Source organism: Fukomys damarensis, unplaced genomic scaffold (genome assembly GCF_012274545.1).
Source record: "Fukomys damarensis isolate Sample0158 unplaced genomic scaffold, DMR_v1.0_HiC HiC_scaffold_21, whole genome shotgun sequence".
Taxonomy (NCBI): domain Eukaryota; kingdom Metazoa; phylum Chordata; class Mammalia; order Rodentia; family Bathyergidae; genus Fukomys; species Fukomys damarensis.
In genome coordinates, this window is record NW_022900933.1 from 28731244 (window position 1) to 28746444 (window position 15201).

Genomic DNA, 15201 nt, shown 5'->3' on the forward strand with positions numbered 1-15201 from the left:
ACAGCTGCGCCCGGCCGCCGGGGAGGGGGCGCGCCGCGGCTTTTTTTAATCGTGTGACCATTTATTTTGAGAGTTTCCAAATAAAGCAGGGCTTTTAATAAAAAAGAGGGGAGGGGGAATATTAGCTCCTTGCCAGGGAAAGGGTTGTATTCTTGCGTTGTGATTAGGGGGTGGTCTATAAAATGCTGTTGTTGTTGGCGTTTATTCTTGTACGTTTCTTGAAGATGATTCAGGTGTTACTTGTCTTGCCTTAGTGCTTGCTCCTAAGGATGGACAGTATACCGTAAAACTGAATGCTGGTCAGTACTGGTGGGGAAGCACCCTCACGGAATACAGTAGTTGGAAAGTTTCCAGTAACCTTTGGACCCCCAAAGAGAGCTGTATGCGAATGCAATACAGACTAGAGCTGTAAGGAAGGTGACCAGTTGTTTGGCTTCAAGTACCAGCGCCAGCACTCACTAGCTGGGGATCTTGTGCAAATCCCTTAGCCTCTCTGTAGCTGTTTCTTATACTGTGGAGAATAATAACAACCACCCAATCCACTAGGGTAAAATACTCGAACGGTTTCATTTAATTCTAAACCCCGCCAGTAATGCTTCACATGAGGCTGTTTTTGGTGGGATTTTTTTTTTTAACCTCATTATTGCAACACATAAGACAAGGAAGAAAACTGCATGACTCTACCACCATTACAAAAGAGTATTTGATCTTTACTTGGCAGGTGGTTTGAGCAGTTGGAGCAAAGAGACTTTTAATTTATGTAAACTTTAATTTCAATGATTTTATTTTGATACTGTTGTTTCTGGAAAGCTTTTCAATGTTTCACATAAATCTCACTTTCTCCAACATCATCAAGCGCTGAGTGCGTATTACTATGCTTGAGACACGGTCCTCGTGCACAAAGGATTTCTGGTGTGGGTGGAAAACACACTACATAGAGCAGGGTGTGAGTTGGAGCCATTGTCATGGATGCCAGCGTACTATTGAAGAAAAGGCCCAACAGGATTCAGCTTGGATCCTGCGGCCAGATGCAAAACTACCTGTATTTCTAATGGGAAAATAGTTCAATTTTTTAAATAGAATTGATACTTCCACTGGACTCCACAAGCAGATCGATTTGTATGTAAGGACAGAAAAAAGACCTGAAAGTCACGTTTCTGGACTGCTAGGCTAGAAATGCTGGAATTGTATAGGACTGGTCTGACTTCGTCATCCCAGTTTGGTATTTCCCCCTTTGAAATGTCTCTGGAACTCTTTCATGTGTTCCCCAGGTGCAGTATGATCCAAACCCTCTTCATTTCACATCTTGATTATTGCAGCCAGGGTGGCTTGCATCTGGTTCCTCAGTTCTCTCTTTTTCCATACTGCTACTGGCTCACCTCTTTCTTGGGTTTATCACTGTCCCTTAGTAGACTCCCAAGGTTAAACTTGACTCCCCTACCTTTATGGGCTTTCTAAACTGACCTTTCTCTTCTCGCCTGGGACCTGTCTACCCGCCATCAAGCAGTTTTCCCGGGGGCAGCACCCCCTCCAGCGCCCTTTCCATTGGTCTGAGCCTTAACCTTCTCACTCAAGACCGCTTCCAAGACAACTTTCTAGCCACCTCGTTCCACAGCGATAGCCACACTTGGCAGGAACTTTAAAAATTGTTTCATGGAGGCTTCATTTATATCTCCTCAAATTCCTAGGACAGTACTGGGCAGAGAGTAGGCACTAAATAAAAACTTGTTGATTGAATTGGGAAGAAAATAAAAGAATTTTAAAAATAGAAAATGATCATAAAACCCAAGGGATGTTAGACAACTGAGTTGAACTTCCTCCTCAGAGTCCACAGATGCCATTTACTGACCAAGTACTTAAGCTCTGTTTTCCCTCAGTCATGTTAATTTGGCACTGGCATTCCCATGACTAGGCGTGAGAACAACCCCTTCAAAGGGTTAGGCATAAAATTATTATTGGTTTATGATTTCTGTGTATGGGAGTGTGGGAATTTATATGATTCAACCCAGAAAGGTACAAAAGGGTATGGGTAAAACTTGTCCTTCCTACTCTTCCCTGCTAGACACCCAGTTCTGAGAATAACCAGCTGTAACTCGTTCTTATGTATCTTTACAGAGATTATAGAAATATAGGTAACTACATCTGTATGCTGTCTTTACCTCTCGTTAGCTAGAAAGCAGCGTTTTATACATACCTTTACAGTGGAAGGTAATTCTACAATACACAATAAAGTTGAAAAAGGTCTACATGTAAAGTGACAAGATAAAAGGGAAAGATTGTAGTTTGGGTGGTGTATTAACTAGTATTTTCTTAGGAGTTTAAACCCCACTATATAAATTAACCATCCTGTACAAGAATCCAGGGATTATTCCTCACCACCACCACAAAGACAACCATGTGGGGCTAGAACAAGAAAAGTGGAATTGTCAATCTTGAAATCTTCGTCCTGAGCTCTTCTTACCACTCAACGCTGCATGAGGTATATCACCTTTTCAGTTGCAGATTTTGTGTATATGTTTCCCTGCACCTCAAGGAAATGATGACGTTGTTGAGATTTTTGTTGAAATGGACAGGAAAATGGAGAAGCAGGTCAATCTCAGTAGCAAAAGTGGTTGCTGTAAATGTACTTCCCAAGACTTAGGGATTTTTTATCTAAAGGTAGACATGCTTTATGAGAGTCACAGTTGAAAAACACTGCCCCCTTCATCCTACACATATTGGAAGGCAAATGCTGCAAAGAGGTGAAGATCATACATCCCTGTTATGGTTTATATCTAGATGTCCTCCAAATTCTCATGTGTTCAGAGGCCAGAACTTTGGAAGGTGGTTGGATTACCAAGACTTAGATTTTTTATCTAAAGGTAGACATGCTTTATGAGAGTCTCAGTTGAAAAACACTGCCCCCTTCATCCTACACATATTGGAAGGCAAATGCTGCAAAGAGGTGAAGATCATACATCCCTGTTATGGTTTATATCTAGATGTCCTCCAAATTCTCATGTGTTCAGAGGCCAGAACTTTGGAAGGTGGTTGGATTAGGAGGACAGTATAATGGACTTGCTGTTAGGAGGTAGGATCTGGTCAGAGGAAACAGGTCACTACGTGCCTAACCCAGAAGGTTATATGTTCCTTCCGAGCTCCTTCCTTGATTTTCTTCTTCCTGTCTGGCATGCTATTAGCAGCTATCTTCTGCCATGACCCCCTCTGCTATGCTTTCCTGTCTTGGAGCCAGCCAACTTTGGACTGAAATGTGAAATAAAATACTTCTTTTAGTTGCAGGTGTTTAGTTTTTGTCCCAGTGATGAGAAAAGTGACTAATACAGAATTTGGTACTAATAGTGAAGTTGTTGCCATGACGCTGCCTGACCATGTGACTCAGAAGATTTTGGAACTGCTTCATGGGAAGAGTTTGGAAAAGTTTAGAAATGCTAGTTGGAAAAGCAGCTCTAGAATGCTTTAAATTGAGATTGATGAGAGATTCTGGTCAATTCAGTTGGACACAAGTACTCCATTGGCAATTGGACCAAAGACCATGTTTGTTATGGTCTGGTAGAAAATTTTTCTGTATTTTCCTCATGTTATGAGACTTTGCAGGAGATTGAGATTAAGGATGGTGGAATAATTGATCTGGCAGAGGAAATTTCTAGGCAGATCGATATTTACGCTGTGGCATGGATACAGTTTGGGGCTTTTAGCTCTACATTGAGAGTCACCAAAAGAAAAAAAAATAGCACAGTTGAGTGACTTTTTAAAGTTTTGAATTTCACCAGAAGGAAAGTTCCAATAAACTGAGACCTCTAAAGCTGGAGCAGAAGAAATCTTGGCTGCTAAAAAAAAAAAAAAAAGAAAAATAAGCCAAGTACTTCACATTGGAACAATAAAAATAGACACCTGGAGAGCATGTAAGGGACCAGCAAGGGCCTATCCTTCACAGGCTCAAATTTGCAGAGGTAAAAGACTTTGAAGAGTAGCCCCAGGGCACAGTGCTCCAGAATGGGTGCCTAAGGAATCAGCTCGCCAGAATGTAGATCATAGTACTCAGCCATCCAGGCACTCAGAAGCCTCGGTAGCTATGACTCAAGAAGGCCTGGCTACTGCTTATGCAGACAGCAGACTTTGGTGTCATCCACATGGTGCTGGTTTTACAGGCATACAGCATTCAAGAGTTGTGGGGTCAGGGAGGTTTCCACTCCAATTTCAGAAGACATCTTTCCAAAGCTTCATGTGCTCAGAGGCCAGACCTTTGGAAGATGATTGAATTGTGACTTGCTGTTAGGAGATGGAGTCTGGTCGGCAAAGGTAGATAAGTGTGGGTGTGACCCAGAAGGTTATATCTGCCTCCTTGGCTCCTCCCTTAGCTCACTTTTTCCTGTCCACCATGCTGTGAGCAGCTCTCTTCTACCATGCCCCTCTGCTATGTTGTCCTGCCTTGGATCCAGCTGACTGGACTGAACCGTGAACAAAAATAAACCACTCTTCCTTTTAGTTTCAAGTATAAGGAATTTTGTCCCAGTGACAAGAAAAGTGACTAAGACAATCCCTGTCCTCAAGAACTCACCAAGTGAACAACAGGTAAAGGTATAATTCTCAGAGGCAAGGATGAAATTTATACTTGGGTTTATAGTCTAAATGGATTGGTAATGCCTGGTTAATTGCTGCTTGTATCACTACACACTCAAAGAGCAAAGCATTAAGGCTGGAAGAACCCTCCCTCAACCTCCACACACCCTTGAGAAGGGTGTGTGAAATCCAGCTTAAATGTAACCCCGAGAGGGGGCTGGAGATACCAGGGAAGCTGCCTTGGAGAATTTAGGGCTCTGTGGGGGCAGGGTTAGTACATAGCCTTGCCCCAATTTCAAGGGCAATTATTTTTTCAGATATTTTCACTCTTTGGAAGATGGCCTAGACCCCTTTTAGAGGCACTGTGGTTTGCTGAAATGTAATTCTTATACTCCACATGGAGGAAATTACATCACTTGTCATCGTCTGGTTTAGTTTCTTGTAAATACATGTACCCTAAGCCAGGCTGATGGTACCCACCTATAATCCCAGCACTGTGGGCTGGGGATGTACTTCAGTGGTAGAGGGCTCCTGGGTTGAATCCCTGGCACCACCACCAAAAGAAAGAAAGAAAAATAATAATAATCTCCTCTCTTCGGATTCTCTCATAGGGTCATCCTGAACCCCTTCCTGGAGATGTGATATGGTTTGTGAAGCTGTAATTTCCAGGAGAGCATCTAGAACAGCCTCAAACTCCCAAAAGCAATCACCTTCATGGGGCTGCCTGCTCTGTGATCCAAACCCTGGATGTTCTGGCGTCTGACTGTATTTGATTCTCAGATAGCCTTCAAGTCTCTTCCATAACTGTAAAATTATTGTCCTAAAAGTTAAAGTTTTCTTTCCCCATCTTTTCAGTCCTGCAGATCAAACCAAGGTCTCCTTCACACATGCTAGGCAAAAGCTCTACCACTGAACTACAGTGCAGACTCAACTCTTTCTTGAATATATTTACATAAATTTTCCAATTTTGAATACATTCCATTGAGAATGTTTTCTACTTTTTTATAAAGTGTCTTTTTGGTATCATCTAACTGTTGGTCTGTGGGAGAGTGTGACATGCTCCATGGGTTAACAAATTCTAGATGCAGTACCCAACACCAAAATAAAACAAAATTTCCAACTACTGACTGCCAATTTTATAATGGCACAAATAATGGGAAAATGTATTTATGGTTCTTAGTTATAAAATGATAGATAAAACAAATTACTCACCTGTCTTTAGGATTGTGAATGTCATAAAAGCAGAGAATCAGTCTTGTTCATCTCTGTGTGCTGGCTCAGAGTGTAGGGTCTGGCTCAGTGTAGGTGTTTAATTTTTAATCAACAAACAGTGCCGGTATGAGCCAGGCCCAGTTCAAAATGCTTCACAAATATCAACTTACTACATCTTCATAAGAAAACATTTGCAGGAGAAACTAGTACCGTATCTATCCCACAGATGAGGAAATTGAAGCACAGAGAGAATAAACAAGTTGCCTAAGGCATCAGAGGGAGCGTTCCTGCCACCACTGTCCAAAACCAGACAGTCTGGCTCAGGGTCCCTGTTCTCAGTTGCTGTGCTCTGGTGCTCATCAATGTTGAATGAGTGTGTGATCGTTGGATTTATCCATGAGGAATGCTTGTGTACATCAGATCTTAATTTCTTTTACCCTACAAATATTTAATAAGTGCTTACAGCTGGGCATGGTGGGACATGCCTGCTGTCCAAGCACTCAGAAGGCTGAGCCATGAGGGCAGAAAGTTGAAGGCTGGCCTAGGGCACATAGCAAGACCCTGTATCCCCACCCCCGAAAAAATTTTTAAAGTGCTTACTAAGTGTCTAGTATTCTTGAAAGAAAATTATTTTTGCCTTGGTACTGGGGTTTGAACTTGGGACCTCACATTTTCACATTTATTGAGCAAGCACTGTACCACTGAGGCAAATCCCCAACCCTTTTTAGTTTGTATGTATGTATTTTAGTTTTTTGAGACAGGGTCTCGTTGTGTAGTCCAGGCTGATCTTGAGCTCACTATGTGATTCAGGCTGGCCTCGAACTTGTGACAGCCCTGCTGCCTCGGCCTCCCAAGTACTCGGATTAGATGCATGTTCCACCACAACTGGCTTAGTTTTTACTTTTGAGACAAAGTCTCACTAATTCACTGAATTGCCAGGCCTGGGCTTGACATTAAAATCTTTCCGCCTCAGCCTCCCACAGTACTGGCCTTGCAGGTTTGCACCATGGTGCTAGCGTCTTTGTCCCTTTTGAACATGAAACAAGGCCTGGCAAAATTGCCCTGGCTGGCTTCCAACTCAAAATCCTCCTCCCTCAACCTTCAGAGTACTGGAAGCCGTTTCAGAAAATATATAAAGACCTACAGAAAATGTGTAATTTTTTTAAGGAAACAAACACCAAACACACACACACACACATACATGCACACACACACACACACTTGAAATTAACATTACAGAGATGAAACTTCCCATACAGATATGATGGAAATTCCCAAAGAAAGGATTATATGAGATTTTTGAAAGAGCCAGTGGCAGACAGAGCCTAGATGGCCAAATAATTGAGTGTGTGTGTGTGTGTGTGTGTGTGTGTGTGTGTGTGTGTGTGTAGTACTATGGAAAGAAACAAGGCCTTTGCACTGAGCTACATCCCAAGATTCTTTTTTATTATTTTGTGTTTGAAACTGTCTGACTAAATTACCTAGGCTGGCCTCAAACTTGCCTCAGCCTCCCAGAGTGTTGGGATTATAGATGTGTACCTCTACCCCTGGCTGGCTCCATAATTCTTTTTTGTTGTTGTTGTTTTCTCTTTTTGTGAGATGGGATCTCACTATGCAGTTCAGGCTGGACTTACATCCACTATGTAGCCCAGGCTGGCCTCAAACTTGCTGTAATCCTCCTGTCTTGGTCTCTGGAGTGCTAGGATTATAGGTGTGCACCGTCGAGCCTGGCTGGCCCCATAATTCTTGTTCCTACTATTTATACTCTGAACAACCTCTTCCACTTAGGTATGGATTGCTTCTAGCTAATGAGTATGGGGGTTCTCATATGTAAATGAGGTCCTAATAAATTGAAGTCCTAATAAATTGAGCCCTGGATGCGCCTAACTTAATTAGATGAAAGCTCTTAAAAGAGAATTAAGGCCTTCTCTGAGCTCAGAGGGAAATTTCTTGGAGGACTTGATTGAATGAGCAGCCATGTTGAAGCAGTCGTGGGGGCATGAAACTGTGGGCCATCTCCAAAGCCTTTGGGCAGCCTCTAGATGATAACCAGCTGAAAGACAGTGCCCTCATTCACCTATCTATAAGAAAATGAACTCCCGTTTGTTCTGCTATTGCTCCAGGCTGGGAAGATTCACTCAAGATTTGGGGCAGCCTGAGGAAAAGACCTGAGCTGTGGAAATGTCTGACGTGCCTTTACTATCTCAGTGGGAGCAGAGCAGTACTGATGAGTCCTCCTGCAGACTGCTTGTTTACATGTTTCCTAGTGTGCATCTGCAGGCTACATAACATGTGCTGGCTCACCACCAAGGGGAAGCCCCAGGTGCAAAGCCTGAACTTAGCCACCTCGGGTACCCTGACCACACACACCACCCCACTCGGATTTTGACGTCACTGTCTACCAGTGACTCTTAGGCATGCTTCCTTTAGAGAGAAGTGTGGAGCACTGCACCCATACTTCACAGCAACATAGGAAATGCAGGCTGTGAGAGTATCCAAGGCCATCTTGTACTGCAAAGCAAATTTGAGTAGCTGGTAGACTTCCTCATTTAACAGTCCTAAGGCCCTTGAGTATAATTAAAAGAACAAATGGGTGGTAAGCGAGGCAAGAGCAGTAACTTCAGTTTGAGTAGCTATGGTAGTGCCCTGGGGGAAAATGGCAAGTAGGTGATACCACCATGTAGTTCCCTGGTCTGAAAGCCTCCTGATGACTGGGCAGAGTAGAGAAAATTATCAGCATTTGTGCTAGGAGGTATGGCCATTCCCATGTGCAGCATCCTGTCCAGGTAACAGGCAGGTAAGGCCACCCATGGAGGACCGCATACCCAGGGATTGCCTTTTGGCATGGGTGAGGCCAATGATTTAGTTTAGTTTCTGTGACCCCATTTTTCCTCATCACACCTTTGGGAAACATTTGTACACTGAACAAGGGAAGTCCACCCATCCCTGAATCCATGACTTGTATGCCCAGAGGGGCAGGCCTTCTCAGTTCTGCTGCCTTTGCAGTGAGCCATCCTAACATCCAAACAGAATAGCCAGTCCAGGGATGAGAGTGGTTCACCTGTCCCAGTACCATAGCAAACACCTGCACCTTGGTTTTGTTCCAGACAGTGGGCAGATTGTCCTTGGATCAAGAGGTCAGCCAAATCCAATTCTGCACTGTAGCAGACCTGATCTTCCAAGACAAGCTAACAGTGTGCTGGTAGGCAGTTCAGTACATACCCAACAGCTTGTTTGATTGGCAACATCAGCATATGTGTGAGCCCAAGCAACCAATGTGTCACTGTGGGTGTTTTTAGGGGTGGAAAAGACACACCAGTTAAAGGGACCAGTAACAGTAGGTCCTTAACCTCCAGCAAGATATATGTCATCTGAGGACAGGAGGGTAACAGGTAAGAGGTCTACCTGGTTTTGCATACCAAACCTTTCTTGCTAGGCCTGTGGTGTGTGGAGGCTCAACATGTAGGAGGGGAGAGATCATAATGGGCCACAGGGACAATACAAGAGCTCCTCTAAGAATTGACTTTGCCCCGGTGTGGGATTATGTGACCTTTGGGGGCCAGGTGCTAGTCACCCGTGGGATTATCTGAAGATCATAATCTAACCTGGCTCCCCACAGGTCCAGCAGCGCCACCCATCAAATGTGGGAAGCCTGTATTATCCACGGCCAGGTCCAGTCTTTTGCTTGTCCTGGGTGCGGGGCTGTTGGTGCTGGCAGCAAAATATTGCCTTGGTGGCCCACCCCAGGCTTCAGAAGTGTCAGTGGTTTTCACCTGTAATCGAATGGAAGGTGCTACGAGGTGCAGTAACCCCTCCACTGGTGCACTGGATCATCCTGGTGACCTTAGGGTTTATAAGGCACATGGAACAACCAGGCAATGCTCATATCCTTAGCCCACTGTTGTACTTTGATGCCTGTAAAATGGTTTCCCTGGTCACTTTCATTAATCATGGGCCAGTCATATATGGCACGTAACCGAGCCAAGGAGGGCATGCAACACCCCTGCCTGATCAGAAAGCAAGGCTAAACTGCCAGGAGTTCCCGTGGCCATATCCACACAAGTGACCAGGTAGGACTTCCCTTCTGATCTTGGTAAGGGACTGATGATATTGACTTGCCACCTGGTCAAGGGTTTTCATCCCTAGTGTGCTTCTCCAATGGTTGCCATAGATCTCCAGAGTGTGTGTGTGTGCAAACACACCAGCATCATGAGCAGACCCCAAACCTGCACTGTAGCCCACATGGCTGTTTGCCCTGCATGCAACAATCAGAGATGTAGCCATGAGGCTATGTCCATCCCTGAGGGGATGCTAAGGGGTTGTAACTGTGACATGATACACCATTACCTGCTTTCAATGGCCCAAGGCCCACCAATTTTCCCAAATGGTTCAGCCCCAAAGAGGGTGATGCATCGTGACTAATCAGTCAAGTGCCATGTGGTTAGTTCCTTATATACCACCATTAGAGAATGTGAGCAAGGATGGCTGATATGCTATTACCAAGTAGACAGCAGGCAATTCAACCCATTGGCTACTCTATCCTGTTCTGGTGTCAAGCCATAAGGTGCCAGTCAAGAGCTGAGTAGCCACCCTGTCCAAGCAGCTGGTGGCTCACAGCTTGAGAAATCAGTAAACCAGGAATCTTTAGGAATAGGGGATAACTCTCTTCCTAAGGGCTTGCCTGGTCTCTATCCCCTCAAGGGTGGGGACTCTTGGGCCCCCAGTCCTAGGACCTCTTGTAGCTCTCCTTGCAGGGGGCTAGTGGATAGAGTACTGCACTGTTACAGGTATGCCCCCAACTTTGTCAATGTAAGAGTCTGGGCAATACCCTCTGGGGTTTAGCAGTCAAATCTGTGACCCATACCACTATCAGGTAGGAGGACTTGCCCATAGGAGCTGTCTTGGTGATGTTTTCAGTGGCTATCACAACATAAACAATAGCCAGCTCTCTCTCAGTGAGATTGGCTTTTAGCCCCTTCCCACAGTTGGGTGTCCTATCCATCTCTGCTCAGGGGTCCATGTCAAGAAGAGGCTGGCTACCCCTCAATCCCACCCAGGAGAGCAGAGGGTTTCATACCAGGCTGCTGTGAATATTGCCAACTACACCAATTGTTCAGCTGCCCATCCTGGCTGGGAAAATTCATTTGAGATTTGGGTAACCCAAAGAAAGAACATGGAGCCATGGGAATGTCTGACATGCTTTTACTGTCTCAGTGGTATGGGAGACACTAAAGGATCCCACTCCCTTTTATATGATATCACTCAGGGCTGGCAAGCTGCCACAAAGTTTTAGAAAACAGTATTATGACTTGTATCTAGACGTCTCCCTACCCCCCTACCCCAATCCTCATGTGCTTACAGGTGGGACGTTTTGGAGCTGGCTGGATCTAGGGCTTGTGATACTGGGATTAAAGTGTTGGTAGTAAATTGGTCCACTGATTGGAATTAGCATAGTTCTGGAGGTAGATAATAGGAAGGTCACCCTGGGGGTGTGTGGAATCAATCAATAGGCCTTAATGGGATTTTAGGGGTAGAGAAAAAAGTAGGCTTGCTGTTTGCTTCTTCCTGCCTTCTGCCTGCCACACCATGGACTATTTCTCCTCTGTGATGACCATCTGTCATCTGCTGTTATGTTTCATGAGGGTATATTTTTACTTAGGGCCTGTAAAAAAAATCCTATATCAATAAAAGAATTAGAGAGGAGAAACAATATCACTTTATTGGGAAAGGAAGAGAAATGGGGAAGCAAAATCGTTTTACTGGGAAAAGGAGAGAAAATAAGTAGATAAATAGTAATCTTGTTGGAGTAAGGTAAACAGTCTAAAACTGTAACTCAAGGATCTTTACTCTAAACTCCTTTCATCACATTGCAAGGAAGGTACTCTTCCCCTTGAGAGTTGTTCTAACTTGATTGGCTATTTTGGGCTCTAACACCCCTGATTTGGCCATTAACCCTTCCATTACCTATGTGTACTTTTTTGGATAAGCACTTCTTTGGTCTCTTTGTGTTGTCCAGGTGCTTTTATCCTGTGAGACTTACAGCAGAGTTTCATTCAAGGCCAATTCAGTAAAAAGGATAAATGTGTACTTTAGTGTATTACTATGGTGAGAATAATAAAAATATATGTACTTAAATATACATGGGTGTCAATGTTTCAGTGATAGTGTATATTTTATATACTGAGTTTTTATGATATAGTCCCCCCCTCTCCTCACTTTGTTTTTGTTGTGCTTAATTGAAGATGTAGGGAGGAGGGAGTTGTGCCTCGGCATAAAGCAAGATGGGCCAGGATTGTCATTGTCAGTTCTCTCTTTTACTTAGCTTCTCCCTCCCTAGCAAGGGTTTAACTCTTTATTTGTCAGAAACCTCACTGAGGCTCTAACTTTTTGTCCCCGAATGTTCCCTATACTGTCCTGCCTTGGAGCCAGCCAACTATGGGCTGAAATCTCTACAAATCATGATCCAAAACAAACTTTCCTTCTTTATCTAGGTGGGTGTCAGGTATTTTGTATCAGCCATGAGAAAAAAATAGCAAAGACACATAGACTAATTGTTTACATGTTCACTGTGTATGCGCAGCCTACATAACATATGGTGAGTCACTAGCAAGTGTAAGATGTAGGGAGAAATCCTGAGACTCAGCCACGTTGGGTACCTTGACCACACACTGCTAAACACCTGAATGAGCTTGAAAAGGGATTCTCCAGATGAGAACACAGCCTGTCTGACATAGGCTCTCTGCAGTCCTGAACCAACCACCCAGTGAAGATGTGCTCTAATTGCTAACTCCTGGAAATAATGAGATGAGAAATGTTTGTGTTTTAAGTTGCTAAGTTCGTGTTCATTTGTTATGAAGCAATAAGTAACTAATAGAACACTGAGAAATAGGTGGATTGAGGGAGGAGGGAAACCTCTCTTTATGCCCATTCTGCTTCCAAGGTTTTGTGATCAGGGACAGGGAGAATTAAACTGCTATTATAAGGTAAGTGCCTTAACATAGCTGCCACCATTCTGATTAACAACTTCCTTCTTCACTTTAAATTCCATTTTCCTACATCATGTGTCACCAGTCATAAATGAGACCATCACGCAAGCAACTTGTCCATATAAAAAATAGATCACAAATAATGACCCCTGAGTGGCTGCCCGTGCAGCCGACACAATCCCCAACCCATCTACACCAGTCACCCACTCTATAACCAAGCCCCTTCCATGCAGTTCTCTCTATTCCTTTTCTTCCTCCTTCTCTGAGCGGGCCACCATGCCACAGCGGCTCTACAATAAAATCTCTCATATGAGCTCTCTTGGTGTGTGGAGTGATCTTTGGCAGGTGCTGGCTTCTTTCAGTTATGGGTAGAAAAAGGAAAATCAGGAAGAAAATATGAGCAGGGGAAGAGGAGATGATGATAAAGACTTTAGTCATGAAGTGCTTCATTGGGAGAAAATAAAGTGAGTGTGGCCATTTAAAATTTGAGAGCTGGGTTCAGGAAAGAAGTCAAGAAGAAACAGCTATCACCGGGCCTGGTGGTGCACGCTTATAATCCCAGAACTTGGAACACCGAGGCAGGAGGATCGCTGTGAGTTCGAGACCAGCCTGGGCTACATAGTGAGTTCCAGGTCAGTCTCAAATACATAGTGAGACCCTGTCTCAAAAAAGAAAGAAAAAAAGAAACAGCTGCAAAACAAGCCTGTTGTCTCACATAGTTGAAGAATGAAACTGTGAACAGAAAGGAGGTTAAAGGGGAATTGCTCACTGGGAATTTAAGAAGAAAAAAATAGCTCCGGTGAGTATACTGGAGGGTTCCTTAGTGGGTTGCTAGGGTGTTTCCTTTGTCTTGGTCTAATATAACAAGCAGAGAACCGAAGTTGTTTAGTTACCCAGTGATCACCTATCACAGATGGGTCTGTGGGTTTAGAATAATCAGTTAGGGTTTAAGTTTTATAAAGTTTAAAGAAAATTCCTTACTCAGCTGGCCAAATTGAAAGGGAACTGTATTCAAGGGAAACCAGTTACTCTGTATTTCTAAGATTCTCCAAGTCTACCCCAAAGGTAGTGAGTTGTTAATTAACAGCATATTTTACCTAAGAAGTTTTTTCCTTCAGAGTTAGAGTTCTTATCTGAATTCTCTTTATCTTTTTTTACTGTGTTTGCATTTACATTTCTAAGCTTAGCTGGCTGCCGGGCTTGGATTAGTTCCTACTTCGTGTATGTGTACTTTATTTTCTTTGTAACTAGCTGACTTAGGCTCTGTCCTTTACTGTCTATAAGTTAACTAAACTGTCTTTTACAAAGGCAGATGGGAAATTCAGCCATCATCAGTCTAGAGGTGACAAGTGAAGGCCTGAAAATTAAAAGTTGTCTAGAGGGAATTCAGAAAGGAGAGGGAAGATGAGGATTAGTGTGAAGAAAAGGTGTTGATAGAAGGGAGGAGAAACAAACCCAGGGAAGCCAGGGCGTTTGCAGAGTCAAAGCAAGGACTGCACCGAATGGGTTTGGTTGCACTGAATACCCCTTTTTCCCTCCAAGTGTAACTTTGGCAGGCAATGTACTTGACAGGAAAGCCAAATGAGGGTTTGATTGAAATATCTGGATAGATGCCATTCTAGCAGTAAGCGAAAGCTGCATTTGAATTCAGGTATCACACCAAAGCCCGAAAACTTTCTGTTACACATTTACTCCATCCTTATTATCCAAAGGCTAGCAAAAATAGTAAGAGGAGCCAGGCATGGTGGCACACGCCTGTAATCCCAGCAGTTGGGAGGCTGAGGCAGGAGGATCGCTGTGAGTTCGAGATCAGCCTGGGCTACATAGTGAGTTCCAGGTCAGTTTCAACTAAATAGTGAGACCCTGTCTCGACCTCCCGCACCCCCCAAAAAAGAGTAAGAAGAGGTTTAAGGAAGCAAAGAATGACGGTCAGTCTCTCAAGCGTCTGTCCACAGGTTGAAGTCAGGCTCAGCATACGCCGCCGTTCTCGATGAGGCCAGCAGAGGTCGCCAGGGCACAGGCTGCGCCTGGTTCAGGTGCGCGCAGGCGCAAGCGCATGCGTAGTCACTCCAGCTTGCCTTGGGGCTCCGGGCCGGCGGAGGCGAGGACTAAGGGAGGGCAGGGAAAAGAGCAAAAAATGAGAAACAAGACCTGTCAAGTAAAGTTAAAAGACAATAAGCAGCGCAGTGCGGAATCCGCTGGCCGCCGCGGAGCCATGGAGATCGGCACCGAGATCAGCCGCAAGATCCGGGTGAGGCCCGCGTCGAGCTGGGGGACGAAGCTGGGCCTTGGAGGGCGGTTGCCAGGAGTAACGGGGCCAGTGGGCCCGGCTGTGGCGTTTCCTTGTCCAGGCTGCTTCGGGCCTGGCGCAGACTAGGCCTCGGAGAGGGCGGCGGGTGGTGGGGTTGCGGCAGAGGAAGTGGCCGTCGGGAGCGTGCGGGCC

The 15201-nt window shown here is 44.5% G+C and overlaps 1 protein-coding gene across 9 annotated transcripts in view; it reads left to right on the forward strand.

Annotated features, from left to right (window-relative positions):
* The first annotated feature begins 14942 nt into the window (after positions 1-14942).
* The window catches only part of Zc3h14 (zinc finger CCCH-type containing 14), a 50770-nt gene continuing 50511 nt past the window's right edge, over positions 14943-15201 (forward strand). For all 9 annotated transcript variants that reach the window (XM_010616266.1, XM_019206352.1, XM_010616269.1 and 6 more), the window contains exon 1: positions 14943-15009. In XM_010616266.1, coding sequence (XP_010614568.1) covers positions 14974-15009 — 36 coding nt within the window. In that variant the 5' untranslated portion in view covers positions 14943-14973. The remainder of the gene's footprint in view (positions 15010-15201) is intronic.